We start from the raw sequence: 20,929 nt of genomic DNA on the forward strand, positions 1-20,929 counted from the left end.
CTAACCCTATTACAGGGGCTGAGTCACTGGCTTACTGGTGCTCTTTCATGCCGTCCCTAGGAGGGGTGCGTCACTTGAGTGGGTTGAGTTACTGATGTGATCTTCCTGTCTGGGTTGGCGCCCCCCTTGGTTTGTGCTGTGGTGGAGATCTTTGTGGGCTATACTCGGCCTTGTCTCAGGACGGTAAGTTGGTGGTTGAAGATATCCCTCTAGTGGTGTGGGGGCTGTGCCTTGGCAAAGTGGGTGGGGTTATATCCTTCCTGTTTGGCCCTGTCCGGGGGTATCATCGGATGGGGCCACAGTGTCTCCTGACCCCTCCTGTCTCAGCCTCCAGTATTTATGCTGCAGTAGTTTATGTGTCGGGGGTTAGGGTCAGTTGGTTATATCTGGAGTACTTTTCCTGTCTTATCCAGTGTCCTGTGTGAATTTAAGTATGCTCTCTCTAACTCTCTCCTTCTCTCTTTCTTTCTCTCTCTCGGAGAACCTGAGCCCTAGGACCATACGTCAGGACTACCGGGCATGATGACTCCTTGCTGTCCCCAGTCCACCTGGCCTTGCTGCTGTTCCAGTTTCAACTGTTCTGCCTGCGGTTATGGAACCCCTACCTGTCCCAGACCTGCTGCTTTCAACTCTTAATGATCGGCTATCAAAAGTCAACTGACATTTATTCCTGATTATTATTTGACCATGCTTGTCACTTATGAACATTTTGAACATCTTGGCCATGTTCTGTTATAATCTCCACCCGGCACAGCCAGAAGAGGACTGGCCACCCCTCATAGCCTGGTTCCTCTCTAGGTTTCTTCCTAGGTTTTGGCCTTTCTAGGGAGTTTTTCCTAGCCATCGTGCTTCTACACCTGCATTGCTTGCTGTTTGGGGTTTTAGGCTGGGTTTCTGTACAGCACTTCGAGATATTAGCTGATGTACGAAGGGCTATATAAAATAAACTTGATTTGATTTGATTTGAATAGGTGAAAGCAATATTGTGGGAGTGTATTACATAGTGTAATACATTGGGAGATCATTCAAAGAGCTTGAGTCAGATAAAAATGGTGGGAAAAAGGGAGATGGTTTGTCAAAGAAGAATGGTAGAAAGTGTAACGAGAGGGAGCTGAAGACAGGAGGAGAAATGGAAGTGAATGAGGGTGAAGTATCGGAGGTGGTAGGTGCGGTAAAGTCATCGGAGACTGAGGTATGCACCGAGGATCAGGATGAAGAAGAGTCTGTGACAGTAGGAGTGAAGTTTATGAAAAAAGTGGACTCTTGCCTTTTGGCTGATCCATTTGTGGTTTCACGGTGGGTGAAATCGGTGAGGGTAACCAGAAGTGTTCTAGTGATAATTGTTTGTGTTTCTGTTGGGCAGAGGAAGAATGCACTCAAAGTAAAATGAATGGGGGTAAGTAAAGTGAAGTGTTTCGTTCTCAAGAAAAAGGCACCAATGAAAGGAGTGATAACTTGGGTAGCAGTAGATATAAACGTTGACCAGTTGAGGGCAAAGATTCCCGGTGTATGTGATACTCGTTGTTCGATGCGACGCAGACAGGGTGGCGAGAGTGGGGAAACAGAAGAGTTATTGTCTGTTCTTTTGAGTTTTGAAGTTGAGTCTTTGCCTGACAAAGTGAAGTTAGGATATATAAGTTATCATGTACGAGCGTATGTGCTGATTACGTTAAGACGTTACAGGTGTCAAGCTTATGGGCATGTGGCAGCAGTGTGTAGGAGGGAGGGTTCAAGGTGTGAGAAATGTGCAGAAGGGCATGAGACAAAGGAATGTGTAGTATTGCGGAAAGTGGTGGCATTGGTTAATTGTAGGGGTGCCCATGGAGCTGGGGATCAGAAATGTCCCATGCGAGAGAGGCAGGTTGAGGTTTCCAGGGTTAGAGTAGAGCAGAAGTTTTCATATGCTGAGGCAGTGAAGAAAGTAGAAGAAGATGGGTTAAAGGGGAGGAGTGGTGAGAGTAGTAAAGATATACTAGTACAGAGGGATAGGCCAAAAAGTGAAATAAGTTTCAGTAAGATTGGATTTTTAGCATTTATAGCAATGGTTATTAATTGTACTGCAGGGATGGATCGGAAGTCTCAGAAAATTGAGGTTGTGGTGGCAGCTGCAGAGAGGAATTTGGGTGTGCAAGACTTGACAGCAGAAGAGTTACAGGATGTGTTAAGTGGTGATGTCCCATCCTTTCAGGGTGATGGCATGAGGTAGCAATAAATACATTTAATTAGTGGAGTAGTGGGGTGTTAATTTTATTTTATATAATTTTGAAATTAGTGTGTATAGCGTTAGATGGTAGGGTATTTATTTAGTACATTTTTATTTTTCAAGTAAAGTAAAATGGAGTTGTACTCTAGTCTAGTAGGTGGCGGTAATGCAACAAATTGGATGCCAACCGCCTTAAACCTCATAGAAGAAGAAGATACCAATCAAAGACTCAATTCAGGACAATTACTGACAGTTGTGGCTGCTTCGTGGGATGTATTGTTGTTTCTACCTTCTTGCTGTTGTCTGTGCCCAATAATGTTTGTACCATGGTTTGTGCTGCTACCATACTATGTTGTTGTTTTAGGTCTCTATGTAGTGTTGTGGTGTCTCTCTTGTCGTGATGTGTGTTTTGTCCTATATTTTATTTTTTATTTCTAATCCCAGCCCCCGTGCCCGCAGGAGGCCTTTTGTCTTTTGGTAGGCCGTCATTGTAAATAATAATTTGTTTTTAACTGACTTGCCTAGTTAAATAGAGGTGAGTGCAGTGTATGCCTCTGCCAAGAAGGGCAGTTTTTATGCCAAAACCAGGGGCCTGTTGCACAAAACTAGGATAAGGGATTAAGCCAGGATATCTTGGTGATCCTGGCTCAATTGATCCGTAATCCGGTTGCACTAAAGATGGATAGGGGGCAGGAGGATATGTTATGGTATAAATTACCATGGAGATTTATTCTGTGGAGCTAGCCTGCTCCAGACCAGGCTAAATTCCAGGATCTATTTAATCTCATCCCTAATGTCAGTCAGCAGTCACCACAAATGGAAACCAATAGTTATTTCACTGCTCACTATACATTGTTATCACATATAACTAGACCCACTGTTATTATTTAAACGTTTGTGATCATTAATTTCAATGATTTTGGATAAAAAATGATTTTTAGATGATGTTGCTATCATTAGATAATTTACAGTTTCCCATAGACTATAAGGCTATATATAAAATGATAGAATATTAGGGCCACAGAGGGGAAAAAAACACAAGTCATAATATTGTAACCAGTTGTTTTAAAGGAGGACAGTTGTTAAAATGACAGATGTGGGGCATTTCGTGAAATTGTACTTCAGTATGGTTTCATAAACAAAGACATGCTGATGTGCCAGAATATTAAGTATCACATTGTCATAAGTATCAAAACTGTAAAAACAATATGTAGCTTTTCTGCAGAAAGAACCAGCCTCATAAATTTATGACTTTATCCTTTTTCTTCAGTGTGGCCCTAGTACTCTGTCATATAAACAAATACACATTCCATATGAATATAAAAACACAATGTGTAACATTATGTTCCTTTATTGAATAAGGACAAAACAAAGCAGGTAAACCATCAGCTCCTTTCGAAACTGAAGTCACAGTGACTCTACAAGATGGAAAGCACAGAATCCAAGCATATTATACAAAATGATACATACACATTCAAAGGTCTGTATATAACACACCCTGCATGTCTGCACACTAAAATAAATGCAGGACAAATCCATACACATCAACTGAACAGACAAATGAATGGATGCAGTAGCCTCCCTGCAGCCTTGTATTACACACAGTATACCGCACAAACATCATAAGAGGCCAAATTCGTCAAAAAACGAACCCAAAAAAAACCAAATTCCTCTGCCACCGCAGGACATATTTAACCAAAATTGAAAGCACACATACTAACTAAAATAATTCAACACATATTGGTCCCTCAGCAGCCGACCACTGTCGTCATCAGGGAAGATTGCCGGATTGTCCCAGTCCATGGCTGGTGGCACTCTGGGGGCCCTCTCCTTCCTCAGGCAGGCCACATTGTGGAGGACAGCACAAGCCACAGTAATATCACATGCCCTAACAGGGCTGACCCTTAATTTGTGAAGGCAGTGAAAGCGTGCCTTCAGGAGGCCAAAGGTCATTTCAACTCTGGCCCTGGTCCTGGCATGGGCATGGTTGTAGGCCTGCTGTGCTTCCTGGGGGTCTGTGAAAGGTGTCAGGAGAAAAGGCTGGCAGCCATACCCCCTGTCTCCCAGCAACACACCAGAGAATTCACCTGTCAACACAAAATCTCATCATTACTACCTCAAACACAGTGATATTCTTGACACAGCCATGATGGTTATAAATAGGGGTTGTGTGGCTTACCTTGTGATAGGCACTGATAGATTTCAGAGGCCCGAAAGATTCTGGAGTCATGGACTGAGCCAGGCCATTTTGCCACAACATTGCTGATCACACAGTCAGCATTGCAGACCATCTGAAATCATAAGATGAGGAATATTACACCAATCAATGCACATCACTGGCAATGCAGAGTGTTCGTCAATGGACAATATCAAAAAGTTATGTTCACCTGAACATTAATGCTGTGAAAGGATTTCCTATTCACAAAATCGGCCTCATGGGCACCTGAGGGGGCTTTTATCCTTATGTGTGTGCAGTCCACTGCACCAATGACATTGGGGAAACCTGTCACACAAAGTAATGAGTATCCTACTGTGTGTTAACAGTTGTCCTGTAATTTGTAGATCCTCTTACCTGCAATCCTATAGAACTCCTCTTTGATGTCACAGAGTCTTCTGTGGCCAGGGAAGGAGATGAAGACATCTGCTAATGCTTTGATAGCCAGACACACACTCCTTATTGTGCAGCAAATTGTGGCCTTGTTCAGCTGTTCTGCATCCCCCACTGAGTACAGGAAGGCTCCACTAGCAAAAAAGCGCAAGGCCACACAAACCATTTGCTCCACACTCAGTGCATGGCTCCGTGCAGTGCGGTGCTTAATCCTGGGACCCAGTAGTCTGCATAGATACCTGATGCCATCTGCAGAAAACCTGTATCTTTCATATAGATGGTCATCAGGGAAGGCCAGTGGGTCCAACCGGTCCCTGAAGACCCTTTCTCGCCTGAAGGCTCTCCTCAGCACAAGTGCTTCTTCATCCACCACATCTCGCACGAATGGGCATGCCATTGTCAGAGCAGAAAGGAACACACAATTTTGGGCCTTCATATAGGCTAGTGGCCACACCTGGTGCTGGGGGGGTGGGCAAAAGAGGGCGATGCCTTATAACGATGACTTGGTTGTACTGATTGCTGGGAAAATAAAAAAAACCTTAGAAAGATGCCACCGTCCTGTGTGCTCACAATAAGAGCTCATATGTCATGGCTCACTTGACTTTACGAGAATATACCTAATTTTTATTTTGAGCTGTGTCATCTTCTTGGAGCTGGGGGAGGAAAGAAAAATAATGATTAATACATTTGTGTTACAGTTAGCATACAGTGTACATTGAAGGCATATCTCACCTCCCTCTCAAGTTTTTTTATTTCAAGGTCCAGTTTCCTAATTGTCCTCTTTTTTATTTCGGACTCCAGTGCAAGATTTTCCATCTTTTTCTTCTTGTACTGAATGTCTATGTCTGCCAGTTCTATTTGGCGCCGGAGGTGGTTGCCATACAACTTTCTGATAGCTTGTGAGCTCTGTGAACACAATACAATTAGCGCAGCTGGAATTTGGCAGGATGTGGTGTCCTTTTATTAATACGCACTATGTTGCCAGGCTGGTTTTCCCACTGTATAGCATCTGGGTCCTGTAAAAGAAATTAGATTTTTTGATTTTGATGAGGACTCCTCACCATTGTAGAGTAAATAGTACTTTCACAGTCTTAACATGATACCTCATGCCTTCTGGAATCCAGAGAGATGGTCTCCTCCTCATCATCGTCTCCATCATGTGCTGTTGCTGCTGCACTGGGGCCTTCACCCTATCACATTTAATCGGATTCATATTGAAGCTAGTAGACAAGACATGCCAGGCCTACAGTATGCCTTTGATGGAGTACTCACTGGATCAGCATCGTCTGGTGCTTGTGCTGGTGGCTCTAACAGGAACACAGTGCTGCCAGACACTGCAAGGCAATAGGTAAACCAAAGTCAGACAGTCCAAATTGATTCAATATGAATGTGGTTGTATCCCATGTAGAGATGGAAGGACATACCTTGAATGAAGCGGGTGGCATCTTGGGAGGAACCTATGCTCGTCTCTTTCCCCCCAGGGATCCCCTCTAAGACGGGCCTGCCTTTATTTAGCTCCAAGGCCATGTCCTCTGCTGGGGTAAGGTCAGCCTTTGGTGACCCACCACCCGTGCCTTGTCTGTGGGTATTCTTTTTCACTGCTAAAACAGTACAGACAATGTGTGAGCAGGCACCTTCTGGGTACAATATATGCTTGTGCTTTGTTAAATATTAGTCAGGGACCATACCATTCTGCAGAATGTTCTTGTATTTGATTTTGACCTGCTGCCATGTCCGTTTTGGCCCGTTCATGTTTAATCTACACACACACACACACACACACACACACACACACACACATTTAATGGAGTCACACTGCAAAAAATTACTTGGTATTTTTGTCTTCTTTTCAGTAAAAATATCAAAAAATTTATCATAGCTTTATACAGTGTGATGGAGTTACTTTACACAATTTCACTCATATCTGCAGTGCATTTCAATTAAAAATTTAACCGTTTCATAATTACAGTACAACTGCATTTTTGGAGATGTGAATTAAATATTTGAATTGTAATTGTGATGTTTCAGCGGAGCGGTGAGTGTGTAATTGTGCACTACTTACGCATTCAGGCGGTCTGCAATACTTTGCCACGCTTTTTCTCTTTGCTTTATCACTGTGGCGGTGTTGCCTTTCTTCTTAATTATATCTTTTACCTCCTCGTATGCCTCCATGAGGATTTGTGCTTCCGACGGGGAAAAGTACGCGGCTCTAGTTGCCATGGTAAATCAGTTAATCTGTGATCTGTGGCGGGGTCTATTTGAGTGAGCCGTGAGCGCGCACCTATCCAGGATTGGTTTCACCTGGCTTAATGAATCCGTGTCTGCTCATCCTGGCTTGGTCTTTGTGCAACCAATTAAGCCTGGACGCACATGTTTTGGCTTCATTGAGCTCAGCTGAGTCATTTATCCCGGATGTCTTAATTCTACTTTTGTGCAACAGGCCCCAGGTGGTAGTATCGTCCTGTAACCATACGATCCCTAAATCATCAAACACAGGTTTGAGGATCACTAAGTCATCAAACACAGACTGAGGATGAATAATACATCTAAATAAATAAAAAAGTCATGAGGATAAATATCAAATGAAGATTTAGAAATACAGTCTATGGAAACTTTACTGACTGAAATATAATTTAATTTAAATAGCATTACACTTGATCCTTAAATGACGTAACCGGAACTGTATCGTCTGGAATCGGAAATACGTTAAAAAAAAAGATCTGCGTCCGTGTGTTGTCGATGACAAAAGTCGTTTTCGTATATTTTTCTTAGCACATTTTGTACACAAAATATACAAGCATGGCTATGCAAGCAGCTAAACGAGCTAATGTAAGTTGACATGTATCATGTTTTTGGATTCAAAAGATAGCTATAGCTAATCAACCTCGTCAGGTTTAGTTTATAGTTAGCGGGGTATTTGGTTGGCTAACGAAGCTAGCTCGCTAACTAGGTACTGTAACGCTAAACTAAAGACAGGCGATTGGCTTGATCGATTTAATAATAATTTGATGGGTGCTTGTATTTGTCCTATTTCACACATGTACAAGCTGTGCTTTATCGTTAGCCATATTATATTAAGACGTAAATATCAAACACCATTAAACTAAAACGCTTTTTTTTTGTGGGGGAAATGTTAATGTCATCTAACGTTAATTATTTTCACTCAAGTTAGCTAGCTAACTTGCTTTAAACTGCGTAACTAACATCACTTGGTAGCTTGATCATGAAACGTTACTGTTTACGCAACCTGTCACAGTTTATACTCATTTTACGTTATTTAGTTAAGTAAATTGAGCGTATCAGTTGCAAATGCTGTTTTCTATGCAGATTCGATTACCACCTGAAGTCAACAGAATACTCTACATTAGAAATCTACCATACAAGATCACAGCTGAGGAAATGTACGACATCTTTGGGAAGTATGGACCAATACGGCAGATTCGAACGTAAGTGGAATATTGTTGATCTGGATGGAATGCTCAGATTAACTATGTAAACTACATCACCAATGGTATATTTAATTATTTTATTTTATTTAACTAGGCAAGTCAGTTAAGAACAAATTCTTATTTACAATGACGGCCAACCATAAGGCAAAAAGCCTCCAGTGGGGACGGGGCCTGGGTTTAATTATTTTAAATTCAATATAAATATAGGACAAAACACACATCACAACAAGAGACATAACATTACATAAAGAGAGACCTAAGACAACAACATAACATGGTAGCAACACATGACAACACAGCATGGTAGAAAAACAACATGACAACAACATGGTAGCAACACAACATGGTAGCAGTACAAAAACATGGTACAAACATTATTGGGCAAAGTCAACAGCACAAAGGTCAAGAAGGTAGATACAACAATACATCACACAAAGCAGCCAAAACTGTCAGTAAGAGGGTCCATGATTGAGTCTTTGAATGAAGAGATTGAGATAAAACTGTCCAGTTTGAGTGTTTGTTGCAGCTCGTTCCAGTCGCTAGCTGCAGCGAACTGAAAAGAGGAGCGACCCAGGGATGTGTGTGCTTTGGGGACCTTTAACGGAATGTGACTGGCAGAATGGGTGATGTATGTGGAGAATGAGGGCTGCAGTAGATATCTCAGATGGGGGGAGTAAGGCCTAAGAGGGTTTTATAAATAAGCATCAACCAGTGAGTCTTGCGACGGGTATACAGAGATGACCAGTTTACAGAGGAGTAGAGAGTGCAGTGATATGTCCTATAAGGAGCATTGGTGGCAAATCTGATGGCCGAATGGTAAAGAACATCTTGCCGCTCGAGAGCACCCTTGCCTGCCGATCTATAAATTATGTCTCCGTAATCTAGCATGGGTAGGATGGTCATCTGAATCAGGGTTAGTGGAGCGATTACGCTCCTCTTTCAAGTCTAGATTTAACTTTAGCCTGCCGCTTTGATATGTGCTGAGAGAAGGACAATGTACTGTCTAGCCGTACTCCCAAGTACTTGTATGCAGTGACTACCTCAAGCTCTAAACCCTCAGATGTAGTAATAACACCTGTGGGATGAGGGGCATTCTTTTTACCAAACATGACCTTTGTTTTGGAGGTGTTAAGGGTAGAGAAAGCTTGTTGGACACTAAAAGCTTTGTTGTAGAGCATTTAAAACAAAATCCGGAGAGGGGCCAGCTGAGTATAAGACTATCATCTGCATATAAATGGATGAGAGAGCTTCCTACTGCCTGAGCTATGTTGTTGATGTAAATTGAGAAGAGCATGGGGCCTAGGATTGAGCCTTGGGGTACCTTGGTGACAGGCAGTGGCTGAGACATCAGATTTTCTTACTTTATACACTGCACTCTTTGAGAGAGGTAGTTAGTAAACCAGGCCAAAGACCCCTCAGAGACACCAATACTCCTTAGTCGGCCCACAAGAATGGTCTACCACATCAAAAGCTTTGGCCAAGTCAATAGAAATAGCAGCACACTATTGCCTTGAATCAAGGACCTTTATTAAGGTTGCAGTGACACATCCATAAACTGAGCGGAAACCAGATTGCATACCCGAGAGAATACTATAGACATCAAGAAAGCCTTCCAAGCAATGGGAAACTCCCCAGAAAGGAGAGACAGGCTTTGCGGTGATAGGGGCAGCAACCTTAAAGAAGAAAGGGTCTAAACCATCTGACCCAGATCGTTTTTTGGGGGTCAAGTTTAAGGAGCTCCTTTAGCACCTCTGACTCAGTGACTGCCTGCAGGGAGAAACTTTGTTGCGGGGCAGGGGAAAAAGAGGGAGAAGCATTGGGGATAGTCGCATTAGGAGGGGAGGGAGATGAGGAAATGTTGGACGGGCAAGGAGGCATGGCTGAGTCAAATAGAAATCCTGACTTAATGAAGTGGTGATTAAAGAGCTCAGCCATGTGCTTCTTGTCAGTAACAACCACATCATCAACTTTAAGGGACATGGGCAGCTGTGAGGCGGAGGGTTTATTCTCCATGTCTTTAACCGTTTTCCAGAACTTCTTGGGGTTAAACCAACAGAGAGAGAACTGCTCCTTAAAGTAACTAACTTTGGCCTTCCGGATAGCCTGAGTGCACTTATTTCTCAATTGCCTGAACGATAGCCAGTCAGCCTGAGTATGTGTGTGCCGAGCCTTTCGCCAAATGCAATTCTTGAGGTGGAGTAACTCTGTAAGATCACGGTCGAACCAGGTGCTGAACCTGTTTTTAATTCTCAAATTTTTTTATGGGGGTGTGTTAACAATACCACTGAAAATATAAAAAAAGAAGGTCCAAGCATCTTCGACAGAGGGGATCAAGCTGATTCTATACCAATTTATAGAGGCCAGGTCATGAAGGAAGGCTTGCTCGTTAAAGTTTTTTAGCAAGCATCTATGACAAATCAGGACAGGTCGTTTCACTGAGCAGCCATCAGGAACACAGGCTGTAAAACAGTGATCACTAATGTCATTACAGAAAACAGAAGACTGATACCTATCAGGATTATTTGTGAGGATAACATAGAGGAGAGTAGCCTTTTCTGGGTGTTTGGAGTAGAGGTCGACCGATTTAGGATTTTTCAACGCCGATACCGATTATTGGAGGACAAAAAAGTTGATACCGATTAATCGGCCGATTAAAAAAATAAAAATAATAATAATAAATAATTAAAAATATAATAATAATATTTTTTTAAATATTAAAATAAATAAAATAATATATATATATATATATATATATATAATAATAATAAATAAAATATATACACTGCTCAAAAAAATAAAGGGAACACTAAAATAACACATCCTAGATCTGAATGAATGAAAAATATTCTTATTAAATACTTTTTTCTTTACATAGTTGAATGTGCTGACAACAAAATCACACAAAAATGATCAATGTAAATCAAATTTATCAACCCATGGAGGTCTGGATTTGGAGTCACACTCAAAATTAAAGTGGAAAACCACACTACAGGCTGATCCAACTTTGATGTAATGTCCTTAAAACAAGTCAAAATGAGGCTCAGTAGTGTGTGTGGCCTCCACGTGCCTGTATGACCTCCCTACAACGCCTGGGCATGCTCCTGATGAAGTGGCGGATGGTCTCCTGAGGGATCTCCTCCCAGACCTTGACTAAAGCATCCGCCAAACTCCTGGACAGTCTGTGGTGCAACGTGGCTTTGGTGGATGGAGCGAGACATGATGTCCCAGATGTGCTCAATTGGATTCAGGTCTGGGGAACGGGCGGGCCAGTCCATAGCATCAATGCCGCCTTCTTGCAGGAACTGCTGACACTCCAGCCACATGAGGTCTAGCATTGTCTTGCATTAGGAGGAACCCAGGGCCAACCGCACCAGCATATGGTCTCACAAGGGGTCTGAGGATCTCATCTCGGTACCTAATGGCAGTCAGGCTACCTCTGGCGAGCACATGGAGGGCTGTGCGGCCCCAGAAAGAAATGCCACCCCACACCATGACTGACCCACCGCCAAACCGGTCATGCTGGAGGATGTTGCAGGCAGCAGAACGTTCTCCACGGCGTCTCCAGACTCTGTCACGTCTGTCACGTGCTCAGTGTGAACCTGCTTTCATCTGTGAAGAGCACAGGGCGCCAGTGGCGAATTTGCCAATCTTGGTGTTCTCTGGCAAATGCCAAACGTCCTGCACGGTGTTGGGCTGTAAGCACAACCCCCACCTGTGGACGTCGGGCCCTCATACCACCCTCATGGAGTCTGTTTCTGACCATTTGAGCAGACACATGCACATTTGTGGCCTGCTGGAGGTCATTTTGCAGGGCTCTGGCAGTGCTCCACCTGCTCCTCCTTGCACAAAGGCGGAGGTAGCGGTCCTGCTGCTGGGTTGTTGCCCTCCTACGGCCTCCTCCACGTCTCCTGATGTACTGGCCTGTCTCCTGGTAGCGCCTCCATGCTCTGGACACTACGCTGACAGACACAGCAAACCTTCTTGCCACAGCTCGCATTGATGTGCCATCCTGGATGAGCTGCACTACCTGAGCCACTTGTGTGGGTTGTAGACTCCGTCTCATGCTTCCACTAGAGTGAAAGCACCGCCAGCATTCAAAAGTGACCAAAACATCAGCCAGGAAGCATAGGAACTGAGAAGTGGTCTGTGGTCACCACCTGCAGAACCACTCCTTTATTGGGGGTGTCTTGCTAATTGCGTATAATTTCCACCTTTTGTCTATTCCATTTGCACAACAGCATGTGAAATTTATTGTCAATCAGTGTTGCTTCCTAAGTGGACAGTTTGATTTCACAGAAGTGTGATTGACTTGGAGTTACATTGTGTTGTTTAAGTGTTCCCTTTATTTTTTTGAGCAGTGTATATATATATATATTTATCATACACATTTTTGTAATAATGACAATTGCAACAATACTGAATGAACAATGAACACTTAACTTAATATAATACATAAATAAAATCAATTTAGTCTCAAATAACATGAGAACATATGTAAAAACGAACCACCAGCTATCATGGGTCTTCAATATTCCCAGGTAAGAAGTTTTAGGTTGTAGTGCAGAAAGCAGAGCTTGTCTGCATGGTCCCCTGTCAGTCTGCTCCTCCGCCAAACACAGACCTTATTTGAAGTAGATCAAGACATTCTCTATGGAAGACATGAACGGTAAAATAAGAAGGAACTCCTTTTCAAGTTCAGCCGCACGTTATTACAGGAATTATAACGCGTCGACTATTTCTCTCTAAACCATATACCTTTGACTAATCCGGAAACTATCACCTCGAAAACAAAACGTTTATTCCGTTCCGTATTTTATCTAATGGGTGGCATCCATGAGTCTAAATATTCCTGTTACATTGCACAACCTTCAATGTTATGTCATAATTACGTAAAATTCTGGCAAATTAGTTCGCAAAAGCCAGGCGGCCCAAACTGTTGCATTTACCCTGACTCTGCGTGCAATGAACGCAAGAGAAATGACACAATTTCACCTGGTTAATATTCCCTGCTAACCTGGATTTCTTTTAGCTAAATATGCAGGTTTAAAAAATATATACTTGTGTATTGATTTTAAGAAAGGCATTGATGTTTATGGTTAAGTACACATTGGAGCAATGACAGTCATTGATTGATTGTTTTTTATAAGATAAGTTTAATGCTAGCTAGCAACTTACCTTAGCTTACTGCATTCGCTAACAGGCAGGCTCCTCGTGGAGTGCAATGTAATCAGGTGTTAGAGCATTGGACTAGTTAACTGTAAGGTTGCAAGATTGGATCCCCCGAGATGACAAGGTTAAAAATCTGTCGTTCTGCCTCGTTCAGGAGGTTCCTAGGCCGTCATTGAAAATAAGAATGTGTTCTTAACTGACTTGCCTAGTTAAATAAAGGTGTAAAAAAAAAAAATAGCCAAATTGTTATAACTTGAAATCGGCCCTAATTAATCGGCCATTCCGTTTAATCGTTCGACCTCTAATATGGAGTCATACCTTGTGGGATTGGTGATAATCTGAGAAAGATTTAGGGAGTCCCATTGCTTTAGGACTTGGTCAGGTGGTTTAAGCATGTCCCAGTTTAGGTCACCTAGCAGGACAAATTCAGACTTTGTAAGGGGCCAGGAGAGAGCTTAGGGCAGGTAGGATACAGGCCGGTGCTGATGGAAGACGATAGCACCCAGCAACAGTCAACAAAGAGCTATTTGAAAGTTTAATTCTTAAAACCAGCAAATCAACTTGTTTGGGGACAGACTTGGTGGAGACAACCGAGCATTGAAGGTGATCCTTGGTAAAGATTGCCGCTCCCCCACCCTTGGAAGATCTGTCTTGCCGAAAAAGGTTATAGCCAGAAAGGTTAACATCAGTATTCAAAACACTCTTCCTTAACCACGTCTCAGTAATGACCAACACATCTGGATTGGAGCTGTGAACCCACACTTTCAATTGATCCATTTTAGGTAATAATCTCCTAGTGTTAACGTGCAGAAAACCCAGGCTTTTACGAGAGCAGAAATCAGTGAAGCAGATATCAGAGCACAAGTCAGAATTGGGGCTAGCAACAGTAGATGGGCCAGGGTGTACATGCACTGATTACATGTGCTGTACTGAATCTATACATGTATACATGTGTACATGTGCTGATTTATGACATCTGAATGTGCATCAGTTGGCAACAAGATCATATTGTACAGCAATTTCATCAGGTAACATGAATACAAAGCCGGCGAGAGATGGTTAGAATAGGATGGGATGCCAAAAGTCTATGTAACCAATAGAGTCCCGAGTGTTGGAACAAACAGTCTGTCCCACGGTTGGGTAAAGAAAGTTTGTAGTCAACAAAGTATGCATGAGTCATGAGGCAAATAGCAAAATGCACAAGAAAAAAAAAATATATATATAACGACTTGGGGCTAGCCATTGTAAATTCAGAGTCACTCGCCCCAACAGTGTGTGAGTGCTGGAGGAGAGCGAAAGCTTGGGAGAGGGGTGGGTGTGGTGGAGGTACCTGTACCAGACAGGGGGAGACAGGCCAGGGCAGACGGTGAACAAATCGCCAGATGGAATCCAAGCAGCATGGGAGTAGGTGTGTGTCACACCCACTTGGAAGAAGCTTTTATTTCTGGAGGCAGGTTTCTCGTAGAAAATGCCAGTGAATGGTCTTTGAACAGCAGTAGGGGGCTTCAGAGGGCGCCTCAAAGACTCCTGACACTTGTTGGGCCAAAAGCCCTTTTTACTTTACACCTCAGTGCTAATTGAATTTGTATCTGGTCTGTCTTTTCAAGCCAGGCAGCTCATTTCCAGGTTGGATGGTGTCCTCAGGTCTCTGCTGTTTGTTTGCTAGTTTATGTATCATCACCTTGTGTGTAGGCTAGTCTGCAGAACTGTGGCAGGTATTCAGCCACAAAGTGTCACCATTGTCTTGTCTAAATGTATGTATTCTTATGCACTGTCTTTCAGTGGAAACACACCGGAATCAAGAGGGACAGCTTATGTGGTCTACGAGGACATCTTTGATGCCAAGAATGCCTGCGATCACCTTTCTGGATTCAACGTCTGCAACAGATATCTTGTAGTTTTATACTACAATGCAAACAGGGTACGTAGGCCTATAATCTCATCAATCAAGGACCTGACAAAGTCTCCTCTAACCATTGTTGATATATTTTCTCAACGGGACTAGTAACTTTCATAGCTTTGCATATGGAGAAAATACCATACTGAACAAACATTGTAGGCCAGGGTTCTCCAACCCTGTTCCTGGAGAGCTACCGTCCTGTAGGTTCACTCCAACCCTGTTCCTGGAGAGCTACCGTCCTGTAGGTTTTCACTCCAACCCTGTTCCTGGAGAGCTACCGTCCTGTAGGTTTTCACTCCGACCATGTTCCTGGAGAGCTACCGTCCTGTAGGTTTTCACTCCAGCCCTGTTCCTGGAGAGCTACCATCCTGTAGGTTTTAACTCCAACCCTGTTCCTGGAGAGCTACCGTCCTGTAGGTTTTCACTCTGACCCTGTTCCTGGAGAGCTACCGTCCTGTAGGTTTTCACTCTGACCCTGTTCCTGGAGAGCTACCGTCCTGTAGGTTTTCACTTCGACCCTGTTTCCTGGAGAGCTACCGTCCTGTAGGTTTTCACTCCGACCTTGTTTCCTGGAGAGCTACCGTCCTGTAGGTTTTCACTCCGACCCTGTTTCCTGGAGAGCTACCCTCCTGTAGGTTTTCACTCCAACCCTGTTCCTGGAGAGCTACCGTCCTGTAGGTTTTCACTCCAACCCTGTTCCTGGAGAGCTACCGTCCTGTAGGTTTTCACTCCACCCCTGTTCCTGGAGAGCTACCGTCCTGTAGGTTTTCACTCCACCCCTGTTCCTGGAGAGCTACCGTCCTGTAGGTTTTCACTCCAACCCTGTTCCTGGAGAGCTACCGTCCTGTAGGTTTTCACTCCAACCCTGTTCCTGGAGAGCTACCGTCCTGTAGGTTTTCACTCCAACCCTGTTCCTGGAGAGCTACCGTCCTGTAGGTTGTCACTCCAACCCTGTTCCTGGAGAGCTACCGTCCTGTAGGTTGTCACTCCAACCCTAATTGAGCGCAGCTGGTTGTAATAATTATCTGGTTGATAAGTTGAGTCAGGTTAGTTACAATTGTGGTTGCAGTGAAAACATACAGGAGGGTAACTCTCCAGGAACAGGGTTGTTGAGCCCTGGTGTTGGCATTAGTCAATGCTGGTACATTGACACCTCCAGGTGTCTGGAGGAAGAGTCAAACTGCTTATTTTTATTGAACTGAGAGTCGGCAATATTATGCACAGAAATTGCAGACGAGCACGATGCAAGACGGCACAGAGGATCTGCACATGCACACGGATGTGCCTCACTCTGCTGCAACGTGTGATAGCTGCTAGACCAAAACGGCGAAGAAGTTTAGCCTTGCGCTTCGCACTCTTAGTTGTTGCGGAAGTTGACCTGATATTTTTGTGTACTTTGTTCGTCACTGACTCTACCTTTTAAAGCACTAATGTGAGGTAAATGTTGTAATCTATATGTTATTTTCTTTCTGACAGGTCGGCCTGTGTCTGGTTGTCACATGTAAACGGTGTAAAGTTTTGCACTTAAACATGCATAACTCATGATTTTCATTCCACTGTTTGTCTCACAGGCTTTCCAGAAGATGGACACCAAGAAAAAAGAGGAGCAGCTGAAGCTTCTGAAGGAGAAATATGGCATCAACACAGATCCCCCAAAATAGTCTCCCCTCTTCTCCCTTTGGCACAGAATGTGCATTTAGACATCTGTACAAATTCACCTCTTGCTTGTTGTAATCCAATGTTTGCTCTTGTCTCCTGAAAAGTTTTTAATTTTATTTAGCTTATTTTTTCAATTCTAAATCATTTGTACATCTTAATTTGTCCAATTGCTAAAGTTAACTGATTTGTGTTTTGTAATTAGGTAATATCTTGGTTATCAAGTATATTAGGGTGAATTTTGGGGGGGGGATGATCCCCAGCATATGGGCATTTTTCTACTGATTGCTATGTGATAGAGGTTGCATTTTACAGGCTTTGACAGTCTTTTTGTTTTATTTTAGTTTTGGTATGTCTCTTTGGTGTGCATTTTGAACACATACAATCTCTGTGGAAAAAATATTCTGCAGTTTGATGTAAACGTATTTATAAAAAAACAATGGTAATTCATACAAATTCACTTGAGTTTTTAGATTCTGTCAAATAAATGGTCCTTTTATAAAAGCTGCTGGCCATACGTCTTGCATGAATGCACTTCTGTCATAGCACTGTCCTCTTCCTGACCCCCATAAAGGTCAACAGTAATAGGTAGGTAGGTTCCAGCCCAGGTCAAAGTAGAGGCATAGGTCACGGTCACTCATAGACCGGCACACGACTGCCAGCAGCTCTATTGTAATTCTACATACGCAATGCACAGGGTCTTTCACACTATCCTGAACCAGGGATTTTTTTCAGTCAGTATTGCAGTTTAGTCAGCCTGCTTTCCTTTCACATAGCTTTGTATCATGGCTAAGACCATATTTGTCACTAGGCCAGTTCAACTCACATTTAGAGAGCTGAGACGTTCTGGAGTGCAGTAGATCTATACCCAAGACATCCTCAAGAAGACAATCTCTACCGTTGGTTTGCCTGCTTATTCTAATATGAACACAACTATACAGATTGTGGTTTTATATGCAGTACTGCATACTATCACAACCCCCCCTCAACTCAATCTAGTATAGTTACTTTCATTTTGTGCAATCTAATTCACACCTTCAGAAAACAGCCCATAGAGTTATTTTATTAGTTTAAATCACAACACAAGGACTAGCGCAGCCATGTCATCAGGGACACAATACATGCTACATGTACAACATAATAATTTAGTTTACATGGTTGCCATTGTTTACATTTGGTATCTGATAATAGTTTTTTTCAGTACAAACATTTCTGGGCAAATATGTTCATGGAACGTTTTAGATGACAGTCAGCCTAATCTCTTGAGGATTTGTGATGGATTTGGTCTTGGTGTAACAGTATAACTTTACGTCAGTCCCCTCGCCCCGACCCGGGCGCGAACCAGGGACCCTCTGCACACATCAACAACTGACACCCACGAAGTGTCGTTACCCATCGCTCCACAAAAGCCGCGGCCCTTGCAGAGCAAGGAGCAACACTACTTCTAGGTTTCAGAGCAAGTGATGTAACTGATTGAAACGCTACTAGCGCGTACCCGCTAACTAGCTAGCCATTTCACATCCGTTACACTAACCCCCCTTTCAACCTCCTCCTTTTCCGCAGCAACCAGTGATCCGGGTCACGGCACCAATGTAACAGTATAACTTTACATCAGTCCCCTCGCCCCGACCCGGGCAGCGCGTACCCGCTAACTAGCTAGCCATTTCACATCCGTTACATTGGCATCGCAGTCAATTTGAATATGATTAAAATAACTCCTCCCAAATAAGCAGATGGCATGTGAAACAAAATGGGTAGTTAGTTACCAAATTGTAATAGTGATTTATACAAGCAGGGTCTACTTTAAACTAATATGTACAGGGGATTTATTAAATATTATCCAGTCAGGCTGGGGTCTTACAGCCTGGTCCCAGATCTGTTTGTGCCGTCTGGCCAACTCCTATGTTGTGCCGTTACAATAACCAATAGGAGTTGTAAGACCGCACAAACCAATCTGGGACCAGGCTAGGTGTCCGAGGCTATTTCCAAGCTGGTGTCTTGCGTGGACGATAGGATACACTGCACCTGAAAAGGAAGAAGCTACTGTACAGTTTGTATGCTTCAGTATGTGAGAGAGGAATAAAAAAGTAGAAAAATTTGAACAATAAAGAGCAGCGTATCGTTAGGTACACTTTGGGCAAACTGTATAGCCTACCAAAACACATGGCTTAAGGGGTTTAGTCCTCTTGGCTTGGTTCATAAGGAATGGCATTCACTAGTTTCTTAAAGACATTGTTTTTAAACACTATTTTTTTTAACTGAGAGAGACAAAACAGTATGAGGTTATACTGATCGATGTTTAACACAATGTTATACTGGCCTTGGTTATTATTTTCTTTACACCTATGAGTGGTATTAATAAACTCATGACAGGAACTTCGTCGAATTCAGCACATTGATATGCAACCTGTATCTACATTGAAGAAATGGTGTGATGACATAGGACTAAAACGAATTGGACCAATAGTAGGTAGGATAAAATACACTTAAAACCTCTTCATTGTTAAAGGGCTGAGATTCATTTTCAGATAGCTTTTTATATTACAACCTCTCATTGGTTATGACTCACAGGGTATAATTCCCCTGACAATACTGATGTTTTTATTTCAATTTATTTCATTTCTTTTAGACAAATATTTTTGTTGACTATTAGTTTTGTCATTGTTAAATATGCCACATTCAATATCTCCTCGTTCCTAAATAATGATGCAACAGGGATTTCTTAGCATCATAACTATTATTATTATCTACAAGTTTCATGCTCCCACAGGTACGGCAGTCAAAAAGAATGTCATGACCAAACACAAAAAATACATCCCATACATCAATACTTGTAGAAGGATCTATACTGTAATGTGATTTTTCCTATTCAATTATTACATTTTATGTTTAACTGCATTTCATTAATAAGGCTTTGTCTTCATTATTCTAATAGAATGCAAAATGAGGAGATTATTTTTAAGGCGAAACCTAAAGGCATGCAAATGAACTACATTTATTTTCACCAACAGTACAAGCACGTTTGGAAGGAAAAGTGTTTGATGAATAGGCTACTAATCCATCTCTTCATCTATCCAAATCTAATCTTTTATAAGAATGGATACATGGTTTATCAGAAACAGTTACGTTACCATAGGAATTTGGTTTGGTTGACATTACTCAATATATGAAACACACAGCTAGTGTCAGTAAACTCAGAACAATAAGTAGTAGCGTAATTCAACATAGCACATCACTGATGCTAAAGCTCCAGTGGATTGAGACGGTATCTATGGAAAATACATTGCACACTTTACATTTTGGCAGTTGATTTTAAATAATTTAAATAATATTTATATATCTCTATATATATTTGTGCGTGGTGTGAATATGTAGTGAGTGTGTGGTGATGCGTGTGTATCTTCATGGGGTGTGTCTCGGTAAGTGTGTGTGTGTGTGTGTGTATATGTAAATATTTTATAGCAAATTAACATTCTCATGCACACAAGTGTTTCAAACACAAGAAGCAAATCCATTGAAAGGTAGTCCAAGCATAATTTTTTTTCAGTGGAAATAGCTGCAAACTGAATGGAACATGAATCTTCTGTGCAGTCCGTGGTGGTTCTCAATCCTCCCTCTCCTCTATTTCTGCAGGTCACACTGCAGGAGTAATACAATGGAGGGGTCACTCTTTGCTGCCTCTTTGAACTCGTCCAGTGATATCTGGTCGTCGTTGTTCTTGTCCATCTTGCTGAAGATCTTGTCCACTCGCTGCTGGGGCGTCAGGCCGTCCTCGTTCATCTTCATCATGATCACAGTCCCCACCATCTTGTAGATGGCCTTAACAGAGGGGGAGAAATGATCGTTCAGTCATTGTTTACTTAAGTAGAGACATTTATAGGTCAAACACACTCTCTGAAAAACCCAACCTGATTAGTATTCAAGGCACACAAGAGGGCATTTGG

General features: G+C 42.5%; 3 protein-coding genes across 8 annotated transcripts in view; 1 reads left to right on the forward strand and 2 right to left on the reverse strand.

The window, feature by feature from the left end:
- Positions 1-3,517: 3,517 nt before the first annotated feature.
- On the reverse strand, positions 3,518-7,256 carry LOC139582643 (putative nuclease HARBI1). 6 transcript variants are annotated; one of them, XM_071412816.1, is made up of 10 exons: positions 6,500-7,256; positions 6,236-6,412; positions 6,084-6,145; positions 5,915-6,001; positions 5,786-5,827; positions 5,544-5,717; positions 5,429-5,464; positions 4,776-5,330; positions 4,383-4,494; positions 3,518-4,290 (listed from the first exon to the last, which is right to left on the reverse strand). In XM_071412816.1, exons 1-7 carry the CDS (start codon positions 6,561-6,563, stop codon positions 5,429-5,431), a joined length of 642 nt encoding a protein of 213 aa, XP_071268917.1. In that variant the 5' UTR covers positions 6,564-7,256; the 3' UTR covers positions 3,518-4,290; positions 4,383-4,494; positions 4,776-5,330. The 6 variants fall into 6 exon arrangements, with proteins under 6 accessions (XP_071268917.1, XP_071268913.1, XP_071268916.1 ...); XM_071412812.1 differs by adding an exon at positions 4,591-4,706 and having other exon boundaries at positions 5,429-5,717; XM_071412815.1 differs by having other exon boundaries at positions 5,429-5,717.
- Positions 7,257-7,467: 211 nt separating this feature from the next.
- LOC139582645 (splicing factor 3B subunit 6) lies at positions 7,468-17,489 on the forward strand. Its single transcript, XM_071412818.1, has 4 exons — positions 7,468-7,640; positions 8,139-8,257; positions 15,212-15,350; positions 16,901-17,489. The coding sequence occupies exons 1-4, from the start codon at positions 7,611-7,613 to the stop codon at positions 16,988-16,990; spliced, it is 378 nt and encodes a 125-aa protein (XP_071268919.1). The 5' UTR covers positions 7,468-7,610; the 3' UTR covers positions 16,991-17,489.
- A 543-nt stretch (positions 17,490-18,032) lies between these two features.
- LOC139582644 (visinin-like protein 1) overlaps positions 18,033-20,929 on the reverse strand; it is a 40,013-nt gene continuing 37,116 nt past the window's right edge. The window contains exon 4 of the mRNA XM_071412817.1: positions 18,033-20,804. Coding sequence (XP_071268918.1) covers positions 20,607-20,804 — 198 coding nt within the window. The 3' untranslated portion in view covers positions 18,033-20,606. The remainder of the gene's footprint in view (positions 20,805-20,929) is intronic.

The sequence above is a fragment of the Salvelinus alpinus genome, chromosome 8 (genome assembly GCF_045679555.1).
Source record: "Salvelinus alpinus chromosome 8, SLU_Salpinus.1, whole genome shotgun sequence".
In the NCBI taxonomy this organism is placed as follows: domain Eukaryota; kingdom Metazoa; phylum Chordata; class Actinopteri; order Salmoniformes; family Salmonidae; genus Salvelinus; species Salvelinus alpinus.

What these genes read in the sequence shown, in the direction of transcription:
- LOC139582643 (XM_071412812.1), bottom strand. Translation starts at nt 5,247, where the DNA reads ATGAAGGCCCAAAATTGTGTGTTCCTTTCTGCTCTGACAATGGCATGC. An exon ending in GGAGTTCTATAGGATTGCAG is followed by an intron (nt 4,707 to 4,775) that starts GTAAGAGGATCT and finishes TTTGTGTGACAG; the next exon opens with GTTTCCCCAATGTCATTGGT. An exon ending in TTCACAGCATTAATGTTCAG is followed by an intron (nt 4,495 to 4,590) that starts GTGAACATAACT and finishes TTATGATTTCAG; the next exon opens with ATGGTCTGCAATGCTGACTG.
- LOC139582645 (XM_071412818.1), top strand. Translation starts at nt 7,611, where the DNA reads ATGGCTATGCAAGCAGCTAAACGAGCTAAT. An exon ending in CCAATACGGCAGATTCGAAC is followed by an intron (nt 8,258 to 15,211) that starts GTAAGTGGAATA and finishes ACTGTCTTTCAG; the next exon opens with TGGAAACACACCGGAATCAA. An exon ending in TATACTACAATGCAAACAGG is followed by an intron (nt 15,351 to 16,900) that starts GTACGTAGGCCT and finishes TTTGTCTCACAG; the next exon opens with GCTTTCCAGAAGATGGACAC.